The sequence below is a fragment of the Elephantulus edwardii genome, unplaced genomic scaffold (genome assembly GCF_000299155.1).
Source record: "Elephantulus edwardii isolate Elephantulus edwardi_28Jun2011 unplaced genomic scaffold, EleEdw1.0 scaffold00139, whole genome shotgun sequence".
Lineage (NCBI taxonomy): Eukaryota > Metazoa > Chordata > Mammalia > Macroscelidea > Macroscelididae > Elephantulus > Elephantulus edwardii.
In genome coordinates, this window is record NW_006399889.1 from 8589104 (window position 1) to 8602007 (window position 12904).

The following is a 12904-nucleotide window of genomic DNA, read 5'->3' on the forward strand; positions in this document are numbered from 1 at the left end:
GACTGCTTTGGAAAATAGTGTGGCAGTTCTCAAAAGTTAAATGTAATTAACATAAGACCTAGCAATTCTATTCTTAGCTACTTAAAAACACTGAAAACATAATATGGCCACACAGAAGTTTGTACACAAATTCTGCTTCATTGCAGCACTAGTCATAGTAGCCAGAAAGTAGATGGCATAAAAAAGCTTCCAAGTACTGCTATTTTGGTCATCCTCCCTAATTCATGGCACCGGCCCACTGAGCTCCTCGGCATCCCAGCCTGCAGGGCCATACGGGCCGGCATTCTACCTGCTCAGCTAGCTCCCTGTTGCTACTGCTGTTGCTTTACCGGCCACTGAGGTACATGAGCTCCCTGCCAATTATTCCACTATTCTGATTACTTAATAATGGCTGTCAAAAATCCCACATCTATTGTTGTAGTCTTTCCTCATAAGTCACAGACACAAGTACACTGTAGCTGCCTTTTCTTCTGAATAAGGTTCACATTTGGAAATACCCTCTGGTCAAAAGCAAAGCACCCGGCTAAAGACCACAGGCATGCTGATAGTGGTCCTAGAGCGTATCAGGAAATTAGTCCTGTTTGCACCTGGGTCCGGCAACAACCACATGGAACAGAATGAGAAGTTAGGCATGCCAATAAGTGCTTAGAAAACATCTGCCTACTTTATGCAGGATGTGGTAAAAAAAGAATGGCATTGCTGTTTATCTAGGATTTCATTCTGTGTTGATCATTACGCATATATTTGTGGTTTTTTTTATTATTATTTTTTATTATTTTGTGTGCGTGTACCGTCAAATCAGATCTGACTGGTACAGGAGGATATTGCGCCTCCTTCTCCGGCAGAGCATCTGGTGGATTCGAACCGATATATTTGTGTTTTGTTTTAAATCTGTTAACTGGTACTTCTACATTCTGTTCTCAAAATCTTGTTGTTCCTAATGCTGATTCAAATTGTCTCTTCCAAAGGGATTTGAGCAAATTCAACAACCATTCAAACTCACTGACTCATGAAAATAGTTTTAAATGGGGCAAGTAACCTTTCCTCAAGTTTGGAGAGATGGATAGACTCTGTATGAGTCAGAGTTTGAGCTTTAAGAGGTGATAAGTCCAATTCAGAACTGGTCTCAGTATGGCATTCTCTCATTCAGTTTTGCAGTGGCACCTGCCACCGTGTCACACTACAAGGCCTGTAAGAAGCCACTTGAGCTTTCTGTGCCTAGATCTACCCATCTGTAAAATGGGGTCAATACTAGCAACCCTACAAGGATGTTGAAAAACAATGGCAAATATCTTTAATACTTCAAAGGGTAAGGTTATAGGTATGAAATCTATACTGTATGGTTGTTGCTGTTATATGTGATGGAGTTGAGTATGACACATCATGACACTATAAACAATAGATCTGAACCTTGACCTATCCTATACCATCTTTATCAGCTCTGACATACTTGAGCCCATTGCTGCAGTCACTGTGTCAGTTCATCCAGTTAAGAGTCATCTTCTGCTTTGCTTACCCCTCACCTTCCCAAGCATCTTTCCAAGGAATAGGCCCTGCTAACAAGAAGTCCAAAGTATATGAGATGAAACTTTGCCATTCTTGCCTCTAAGTAGCACTCTAGCTGCACTTTCCTCTAAGGAGCACTCTAGCTGCACTTTCTCCAAGATACATCTATTTGTTCTTTTTGCAGTCCATGGGATATTCTGCTGTGCTCTTTTCCGACACCACACACAGTTCAGAGCCATTGATTTTTCTTCTCTCATCTTTATTCACTGTCCAGCTGTCAGATGCGCAGCAAATTATTGACTCAGGACACCTCAGCCTTTAAACTGAAATCATTAGAATTAGTATTTTGGAAAGGTCCTTGACAGCAGACTTTTCCAATGCAATACATCTTTAGATTGCTTGACTGCTGGTACCAAGGGTGTTGATTATGGAGTCAAGTAGGATGAAATTTCAATCTTTTCTCCATCTGTCATGATGCTGCCTATTAACTGAGTGGTGAGGATTTTTATCTTCTTGTTAAGATGTAATCCATATTGAAAGCTGTAGTCTTTGATCTGCAGCAAGCCTCTCATATCCTCACTTTGAGCAAGTAAGGTTGTCATTTGCATAATAATGCAGGTTGTTGATGGAGCGTCCTCTAATCCTGATGCCTCATTCTTCTTCATAAAGTTCAGCAGCTCAAATGAATTGCTCAGTAAACAGGTTGAATAGGTTTAGAGAACAGACCTGATCCATATCTTCCTTGATTTTAAAGTAGGCAGTGTTCCACAGACATCGAGATTCCAAAACAAAGGGAAGATATGCCAAAGTAAAGAAAAAACAAAAGATTGCAAAGGGATGCTTGAAAGGCAAAGCAAAGTAATATAACAGTGTAAAGTGCTTGAGTTGAGGAATAAAAAGGAAAGAACTCGTATTTCTCAAGCTGAAAGAACTGAAAAAACAAGCCTTGAGTTGCAATAGAGTCACTGTAACAAAGAATTGGCCAATGCTGAAACATTTCAGGAAGCAGCATAAAATCAAGAAACAATGGTGATGAAGGAAGAAGTTCAAGCTTCACTGAAGGCATTGGCAACACATAAGGCCCCAAGAATGGATAAGATACCAATTGACATATTTCAACTAACAGATGCAGCCCTGAACATGGTTACTAGTCTATGCCAGGAAATATGGAACAGAACTATATTTGTTCTGATTCCCAAGAAAGGTGATCCAATAGAATGTAGATATTATTGAACAATATATATAACTAATAACACTTGCAAGCAAAAATTTTTGAAGATCATTCAAAACTGGCTAGAACAGTCACTGAAAGGGAACTGCCAGAAGTTCAAGCAGGTTTAAAAGAGGCTGTGGCACCAGACATTTCATTGCTGATGTCAGATGGATCTTGGCTGAAAGCAGAGAATACCAGAAGAATGTTTGTGTTTTTTTGACTATGTAAAGGCATTTGACTGTGTAGATCATAATAAACTATGGCTAATGTTAAGAATGGGAATCCTAGAACATTTAATTATGCTCATATGAAACCTTTAGCTATACTAAGAAGCTACTGTCTTAACAAGAAGCTACACTGCAAGTGAGACAAGCACCTATTAACCCTCACAACTTTGACAAAAAACAATAAAGGTGGTTGTTTGGCCACACCCAGTGTTTTAGTGCTGTAACCCTTGCAGCCAGGTGGTTAAGTGCTCAGCTGCTAGAAAATAGGTTAGTAATAGTTCATACGAACGCTGCTGGAATTGTATTGCCAAGCTAAAGGAGAAAAGGCTGGCAATCTCCTCCTCTGCTAGTTGTTGTTGATAGATGCCCTTGGGCAGACTATGACTCATAATAACCATATAAACAGCAGTCACGTACCCTGCCTGTCCTGCCCTGCGTGCCATCTTCACCATCCCTAATATACTCAAAACCATTGTTTCAACTACTATGTCAATCCATCTCATTAGGGGTCTTCCTCTATTTCACTGGCCCTCCACCCTCCCAAGCATGATGTCCTTTTCTAAGGATGGGTCTTTCTTAACAACATGCCTGACGTATGTGAGACAGAGTGTTATCACCCTTCCCTCCAAAGAGCACCCTGGCTACATATTCTCCAAGACATACTTGTTTTTTTTTAGCAATGCATGGAATATTCACTACTCTTCTCCAACACCACAGCTCAAAGGCATCAATTCTTCTGCTTTCATCCTTAGTCAGTGTCCAACTTTCAGATGCACAGCAAGTGACTGAAAGGACTCATGGCTTGAATTAGATAAACCTCAGTCTTCAAATGGACATCACTGCCCTTTTATAGCTTGGAGAGGTCCCTGACGGGAGACTTCCCTATTGTAATTGTCTCTGAAAACCCGTTGGAAGGTGAGCTATGAGTATGTGCCAGCTCAATGGTACACAACAACAATAGGTTCTTTGTAGGGTAAAAGATGTGATAGTCTGAATAGTCACTACCCATCAAGAGACCCCTTCCAGGACTGGAAGTTAAAGGGAGTCAGTGAGTAGAGAGCCTAGGATGCTCACCTGTGGGGATCACCTGGGTCCACTTGATGAGTGGAAGCAGAAGAATGCGGCAATGAAGAGACAGGCTGCATCTGGACTTGTTCCACTGGTACCCATTGACCCAGCACACACGGATACACAGAGTGAGGTTTGCTGGCCCAGAGTCAGGGAGGACTGTGTGATGACTCCTGATCTATTGACTTAGCCCATGTGAGGGGATAAGAGTGAGAGTAAAAGGACCAAGTGGTCTGAAAAGCAGATGTGTGGACCCTTGAGTTTACAGCTGTGTCCGCTGGACCTAGACTCAGAGGGGCTAGAGACGAGTTGACTAGAGCCAAACCAGATGAAGAGAAATAGGTGTTTGATGCCGCGAGATAGTGTAAATTGCTACAACCTGATAGTTGACTCTGGACAGAGCACTGCTTATAGATGCAAAAGCTCAAAGTTTTCTACCTGCAACAGAAGATTCTTCAGAGAGGGTAAGTGCTTTGATATCGATGGGCAAGTTAGAAATTGGCTACCTACAATGAGGGACATAATGGCTCAGTCATGAAGTATCTCACTTAAACACTTTCATGAGCAGTTATGAGATGGCGCAGCCAGAGCCAGAAAGCATGTGGTGATGGGTGAGACACCCTCAAGGCAAAAGGTTTCCACTAATAAAACATGTCCGCACTCTTCTGCAATGAGCACTAGGTTCCTGTTGCTTTCCAGACAGAACCTGCTTAAACGGATTCTTTTAAGTATGAAATCCACTGTCCTCCAACCACTACCATAACCTTCCACTAGAGGCAGTAGAGAGCCGTGTGGTAGCACAGTACTTAAACTGGCATCTACAAATGGGACAATGACCAAATGTTCACTCATCCACGTTTAAGGTCGTGTTCTTCAAAGGACTGGCAGAGTGGACTCCTGATCCCTTCAGTGAGGAAAGAATAGTAACTTAGACACAAGGATCAAGCTCCAGTATTAGATGCCCATTTCTATTGGCAACACATAGCTTACAAAACCAAGCATGTCTATCTTAAGCTACAGTATTTCAGGTTTCTCTGCTATAATCCTTTACTTAGTCCATATACCAACTAACAGAAATCCCTGGAAAATCTTGGCTAACCTCTTAGTGTTGACAATCAATGGACCATAAAATGCTGCTCTCGGGATAAAAATTAAATTTGTTCTATTCCTATTCTTTGTAAAAAGACAGTCTAGGTACTCTCCCTCAGATTAATCCCTGCTTTTCTAGGAAATATCTCATGTGTTTGATTTGTTTGTTTATACTTCAATCCCTAATATCTGCTTGCTAGATTTTAAGCAGATGCCACAAAATATCTTATCGCTTTATAGTACAGGTTAAACTGTATCCTCTCAAAAAGTAAGCTCAAGTGCTAACACCTAGCACATATGAATGTGACCTCATTTGAAAGTGTCTTTACAGGGGAGCTCTGGTGGCCTAGTGGTAAGGAGATGCAACTACAATCCCAGAGGCGCAAGGTTCAAATCCACCAGATGCTCTGCTGGGGAAAGAGGGTCAATCTCCTCCTGTACCAGTCAGATCTGATTTGACAGTACACACACACAAAATAATAAAATAAAATAATAAAAAAAGAAAGTGTCTTTACAAATATATTCAGGTAACATAAGATCAACCTAAGATGACATGTCTACTTATAAAAAGAGACAAACAGACATAGAGGAAAATGCCATGTAAAGGCACACAGACACAGGGGAAGATGGCCATGTCATGACACAGAGATTAAGCTATACTGAACACCTAGTACCACCAGACACTGGAAACCAACAAGAAAAGATTCCTCCTAGAGCCTTCAAAGATGCATGGTCCTCCCAGCATCTTGATTTCCAATTTCTAGCCTCGAGAACTGAGAGAGTATAAATTTTTGTTGTCTCAAGCCATTCAGCTGTGGTTCTTTATCATGGCAGCTCTAGGAAGCTAACAGACTTTCCAGAGTCTTAAAAGCATGCTGATTTTCACATTACTACTAATGCAGCATCTATCTACTACTAGATTGGCTGTACCATCTGATGTTCTAAGTTTAACACTCAATATCAAACTACTGTAGAATATCTGTGATGGAAACAGGAGCTAAGCAATTAGGTAGTAAAGCTTTATGGAGAAGTAAAAAAATCAGTGCCCTAATGTTCCAAGTTTGTTAACAGATTATCTCTCTATGAAATTGAAGATGGACCTCAAGATGGTTATCACTACTTCATCATTCTTCTAACCTTAAGCCCAACTTCTTGTTATTGCAAATGATGATCATTTTACTTCGAAGAGAAATAACAATTATTGGCATACTGTTATTAATAGTGTGATAATCATCAATAATGTTATTCTGCTTGCTGCCCATGAGTTTTTCTTATAAACAACAGCTTATACTTAGACAAACTAGATGGTGAGAAAGAATACTTTTTTTATTTTATTTCTTTTGGGGGGGGGATTTCCATTCATTCATTGTTGCATACTTTCCTCCCTGTCCCCCGTCCCCCCTGTTCACTTTTCTCTTTGAAAAGTAAAAAAAAAAAAAAATTCTTACATTGTTATATAATCCCTGCTCCCAGTCCACGCCACTGTGCAGCTTTCATTCTGGATTCTGGTCATGACAATAATACCTAATCATACATTCCTCCCAAACAGTTCTCTCCCTGTTCTGTTTCAATGCAGTATACATTACTATCCCTCCTTAATTTCCTTTCCAACTCCGATGTCAGTCCCGCCTTACATGAAAAGGCAATCTAAATGATCTGTAAACCAAGGTGGGGTTTGTAGGGGGAGAACCATGTCTTCAGCTTTTCAAAGTTTATTGTTAATTAATGTAGTGTATCCTTAAGAAATGTTGTGGGAGAATTCCTGGCACTTGTAAGTACAATACAATATGCAAGTTTCTAAAATATTGCATTAAATAAAACTTAAACAAAAATACACAGGCAAAGAGATAAGAATGATTTAAGAAATATAGCACTTATAAAATAAACATCTGATTGCAAATAATAATAATAATAATAATAATAATAATGTGGCAGTTTTCTCTCCCTCCCTTGCCTTTTATCAAATTACTCAAGAAAAAAAATCTGAAAACAAAATTATCCTCTAATCAATAAAACTAGAAGACTCATATCACATCTCGGATATTTTCTGATACTATGTGCCATCAAGTTGACAACTCATGGCAACTCTATGACAATACTCTGAGTCCTGCTCTATCCTGAGCCAATCTCGCTGTCTCTGACACACCTACCCCCATTGCCCTAGTTGCTGTGTCAATCCATCTCATCCAGGGTCTTCCTCTCTTGCATTGTGCCTTGACCCCCAACCCTTCCAAGCATGATGTCCTTCTCCTGGCCACATGCCCAAAGTATGTGATACAGAGTCTCAAAACTCTTGCCTCCAAGGAGCATCTTGGTTTCATCTTCTTCAAGACAGACCTGTTTGTTCTCTTGGGAGTCCATGGTATGTTCAATAATCTGCTCCAGCACCACAATGCAAAGGCATCAATTCTTCTTCCATCATCCTTGGTTACTGTCCAGCTCTCTTATGCATAGCAAGTAACTGTAAGGCACACCTTAGTCTCTAGATTGATATCCTTGGTTTTCAACACTCTGGAGAGGTCCCTGACAACAGATTTTCCCAATGCAATTTGTCTTTTGATTTCCTGACTGCTGGTGCCAAGAGTGTTGATTGTGGAACTTATCAAGCTGAAATTGCTAACAACCTCAGTCTCTTCTCCATCTATCATGAAGCTGCCAAGTGGCCCAGTGGTGAGAGTCTTTGTTTTCTTGATGTTGAGGTTCAAACCATATTGCAAATTATAGTACACAAAACATTAAAAACAAATGGTCTGACCAAGTCTTGCAGATTTTCTTGTTGTTTTATGTACCATCGAGTCAGAGGAAAAAGATAACTAACATAGCAATATATCTTGGATCCAGTTTCAAGGCTAGTTAGATATTTTGGAGCAAGAAGAGTAACAATAATAATCTCACTTTTACTTGACTATGAAAGCCAAATAAAGAAATTTTTAAAATAAAAATTAACTCACCTTCTGAGTCCTCAACCATTTCATGTTTAAGAGCCTTTGTTCCATCAAAACAAAAAGCCCTGATGGAATTCAAACCCAACAGCAAAGCATTCTGCTTTATTTTTTCTATTTTGCTGGATATTTTATCCAGTGCTATTACTTCTCCCTAAAATAAATAATTACATAAATAAAAGTGAGTTCAAAGAGATTATAAAAATTGTTAGTAAGTTTAACAATGAATATTAAAATAGTGAACTGGGTGGGGGGAAGGGAGGGCAAGGGAGGAAAATGTGGAACACTGAATGAATGAAAATCTAACTTCTCTGTAAATGTTAAAAACACAAAATAAAATTTTATGTTTTAATAAAAATGTAATAAAAACTCAAGAAAAATTAGTCTTTTCCCCATTCATACCATCACCTCTAGTTTTAAAGCTAAGTTCATTAATCAAATCCTCATCTCAGTAGTTTCGTGGCTATGCTGTTGTTGTTGGGACAGCTGAGTCTAGACTGACTCATAGCTGATTCTCAAGTTTTCAAAGGCTATAAATCACAAGGGAAGAGATTGCATCTTTCTTTCTTTGAGCTCCTGGTGAATTTAAAACCACTTGTCTCTGAGTTGGCAGTACAACTCCTGACCACTTAACCAACTAACATGCATAGTCCACAAAGAAAATGTTAGGTGTACTTCAGTGAGTAGTGACTAGGGTCTCAGATGCTTTAAAGCAGCCATCTAAGGTACAGCTGCTATTGCTCTCTTCCTACCTGGAACAAAGAAGAAGGAAGAAAAACAAAGATGTATAAAAACAATTCATCTAAAAAACTAATGAGCTTGTGAACTTCATCTTCCACAACCCTGAGAACAGAAGAACTACATGGTGCCCAGCTAACACTGCTGATATTCTAAAAGGAATCACAGTACAAATTCAGGCACAGGGGGTTGGGGAAGGTGGAGAATGTGAACAATGGAAAGGGGCCAGGCCAACTGGTCCAACAGAGACTGGTAGAACCCCAAAGACTATGGCCCTTAGTCAATCTCAGAATCTAGAATAAGCTCATTCTAATGGTTCAGCTTTCAGGTAAACAACAGACAGCAATAGTGAAAATAATGCCAGAGAGGCACTTAGTTTTTAGAATGACCATATAGAGTTAAAATAGTGGTGTTTGCACAAGGAAGAAGTGCTGAAGCCAGGAAAGGGTAAGATAGAAGAACCATTGGAAATGAAAATGAGACAAAGTAGATGAGTGCCATTATATTATATAATTAATTTTATAAACACAATGCACATGGATGTTTGGAGAGAAGACTAATTTGCTTTGTCAAATTTTCACTCAACTTTCAATTTTAAAAGAAATCAATATGCCATATAGTTAATTCATTTATTTATTAACTCTCTTCACTAGAATATATGCTCATATAAGGTGGAAATTTTTACTATCATGACTCATTATTATATCTCCCTTCAGTCATTGGCTCAAAGCAGACATAAATACCCGTTTGATCAATCAAATCACTCGCTCACTCACTGCCTTCAGATGTGTTCTGACTCACAGCGACCCTCCATTGGCTTTCTCTGACTCACAGTGACCCTTCATTGGCTTTCCAAGGCTATAAATCCTAACAGAAGACTGCATATTTTTCTCCTAGGGAGTCACTGATGATTTTGAACTACAGGATACACACAACCTCTTGAATAGCAAGCAGCAGTACAGCTCACCACAGATTGTACCACCAGAGCTCTCCAAACAAGTAAGTAATCACAGTATGATTCCAGAGAGAAAACACTGCTGTGGGTGAAGATACAAGTATGTGCAAGAATTTTAAAAACTCTACTTTTACATGAAGCAACTCCTGATTGTCTGAGGGAAGAATTTTAAACTATATTAACAGGTTTATGATTCAGGTTGGTCTTGAGACACAGTCTTCATAAATAATAATTGCTTATTGAATTGAATATATGATGAATGACATCTGTGGATAATCTTCACGTTGAATCTGTACATATTTAGATCATGAATGTCTACATAGTGGTTCATTGTTACACAAAGTTCTACCTTCTATACGGAAATATAGAATACATGAAGTAGATGTGCTATGAAGTCAATCTCACCTGATCACGCATTAATGTTGCAATGTGTGTGGTTTTGCCTCCTGGTGCTGCACACAAGTCTAGAACCTTTTCTCCAGGTTGAGGATTCAAAACATGAGCTACTACAGCAGATGGCAAATTCTGTATGGGTGGGGGGGAACAAACACAGAAAATAATAAATTGGCAATTACTCTAAGTCATCTTTAATTTCAGAATCAGAAAACAATACAAGGATCCTTATGTCCACCAAGATTAAATAAACAATGTTGGGAAATTCACAGTATCCTAGAGTATCCTACAGGATTCATTAAGAGTATCATACAGGATTCCTGTCAATCTAGGCTTTCTTCTCTCATAGTATTTTATGGGTATTTCATATTATGAATTGAATTATGTTTCCCAAATATATGTGAAAGTTCAAATTCCATAAGAGTTTGTAAATAGCTTTTTTTATATTAATGAGTGCATTAGGATGGGTCCTAAATGAATAAGAGGGTCCTAAACCTAATTGCTCCTTTAAAAATTTTTTATTATCAAATCTATAGAATATTTAATATTCTTCATCAGTGGCATAATTCTAATGCATCTTCTTCAGTCTTCTTAGTTATTGCCCAGTGTTCCTATGCTTATTAGATGACTGAAAATACCATGGCTCCTCATGGTAACATCTCAGTGCTTTTTTGCTTTTTAACACATTAAAGAGATCTTTTGTGGCAGATTTGCCCAATGCTCAATCCATCATTTGATCTTTTGGCTTCTGTCTTCATGGGTGTTGATCCATGTAAATGGATCCAAGTAAAATGAAATCCTTGACAATGTCAACATTTTCTCCATTTATCATGAGGTTGCTTATTGGTCCAGTTATGGAAATTTTTGTTGTTGTTAAAGTGTAATCTATGTCGAAGGCTGCTGTCTTTGATCTCTGTTTGTGTTTCAAGTTCTCTACACTTTCAATTAGCAATGTTATGTCATCTGCACATCACAATGTGATGAGTCTTCCTCTAAAATTTATGCCGCAGTCTCTACATAGTCCCACTTAATGATTTCCTCAGAATATAAACTAAATAAGCATGGTAAAAGGATATAACCCTGGAAAAGTATACCTTTACTGCTTTTTAAATTAATAACACTTATAAGTAAAAAATGGTATGTTTTCAAACAAATATAACTATATATTAAAAACCGTTTTTGTATCATGCCGTAAGTTGGGAATTTGAAACAGTCCACATAAAGAAACTCCATTAAATATTCAAGTTATGATGACACAAGCTTCCAAAAAAATTTCTTTTTTTCCCTATTGTTATTTCTCAATCCTAGCTGTATAATAGAATCACATACTAAGCTTATAAACAAGTTCCTCACATAGAACAGTTAAATTAGAATTTCAGGCAACTAAGCTTTTAAACTAGAAAATCACCAGGTATCTGAAAATTCAAACACCTTTTTTTCCCTTCCAGTTAACATAAGTATAACTTTAGAAACAGCTATAGGTAACTGTAAAACCTTTAATTGGTTATTATTGTAATTAAATTGTGAATAGCATCTAAGACTCTTTTTATAATTCTGTGAATTGTGTTTAAACAACTGAAAAGATTCTTTTGAGGTTCTGAAAAACTAAATAATATTCCACAGTTGCACTTTTATCGTGTGCAACATGCTCTTTAAGTTTATAAAAGATATCCTGCGGTAACTTTAGTTATTAGAATTTAATATAATTAGCTATTACTAACCACTTCCTTTAAGAAACACAATGGGAAGTGGGAAGCTTATATATTATTTGTTTGGAGCAAGAAAGAAAGCAGGTTTGGGAATAATATTTGTTCAAGAAAAGGCAAGGCAAGAAGCATTTATGTACATTAACCCCCAAAGGCACATGGTTAAATCCAACAGATGCTCCTCTGGAGGAGGAGGAGCAATCTCCTCCTGTGCCAGTCAGATCTGATTTGAAGGTACACAACAAAAAGGGGAGGGGGAAAGAGACATTTATACACACATATACCTTAGAGACCATCCCAAGAGAAAGTATATCATTTTACTTATCCTGTTTATTAATTTGGGCAATACTGTAGAATGAAAGAAGGCTACTAGTTATCAGGTTCATATACTGACTATGTTTCTTTGTACTATAGTTTCTTTAGTCTCACAGACTACAAAATCAATTAGCTACTGAGCATTATTCAAAGAATCATATCAATTTTCTTAAGTTATAAGCCAGTGCAGCCTTTAAATAGCACATTAAAAACACCTAGTAAACTGCCAAACCTAACAAAGGAAAAGCAAAATTTAGCATCAATTGATGACTAATAAAAAAATAGGTATGCATAAAATTTAAAATGTCATATTACATCAGGACTTGGCTCATGATTCATGCATGTATTTTAATAAAAACTAATTACTGTTATATATTACTATAATTCAACCATGAATTAGATTAAAAAAAAGCAATATATCAAAACAAATAGACAATAAATGGAAGTGGTATATTAAAGCTACTTAGAGAGTTTACTAGGTCCTTACTATATTATGTCAAGAAGCCATTTGACAAAATGATCTCTACATTAATCCTAGTTTCTTACTGATTTTTAACATTCAGAATCAAAACAGTATGTTGTTGTTGTTGCTACGTGCCGTCGAGTCGCCTGCGACTCATAGCGAACCTATGTACAACAGCCCGAAACTCCGCTCTTTCCTGTGCCAATCGCACTGTCTCTGACACTCCCATCCCAATTATCCCAGTCACTGAATCAATCCACCTCATAGAGGGCCTTCCTCTCCTGCGCTG

At 38.0% G+C, this 12904-nt stretch overlaps 1 protein-coding gene across 1 annotated transcript in view; it reads right to left on the reverse strand.

The window, feature by feature from the left end:
* Window positions 1-12904, reverse strand: part of NSUN6 (NOP2/Sun domain family, member 6) — a 52069-nt gene that overhangs the window by 8911 nt on the left and 30254 nt on the right. Inside the window, exons 7-8 of the mRNA XM_006894313.1 lie at window positions 10144-10263; window positions 8055-8199 (exon numbers count right to left, since the gene is read on the reverse strand). Coding sequence (XP_006894375.1) covers window positions 8055-8199; window positions 10144-10263 — 265 coding nt within the window. The remainder of the gene's footprint in view (window positions 1-8054; window positions 8200-10143; window positions 10264-12904) is intronic.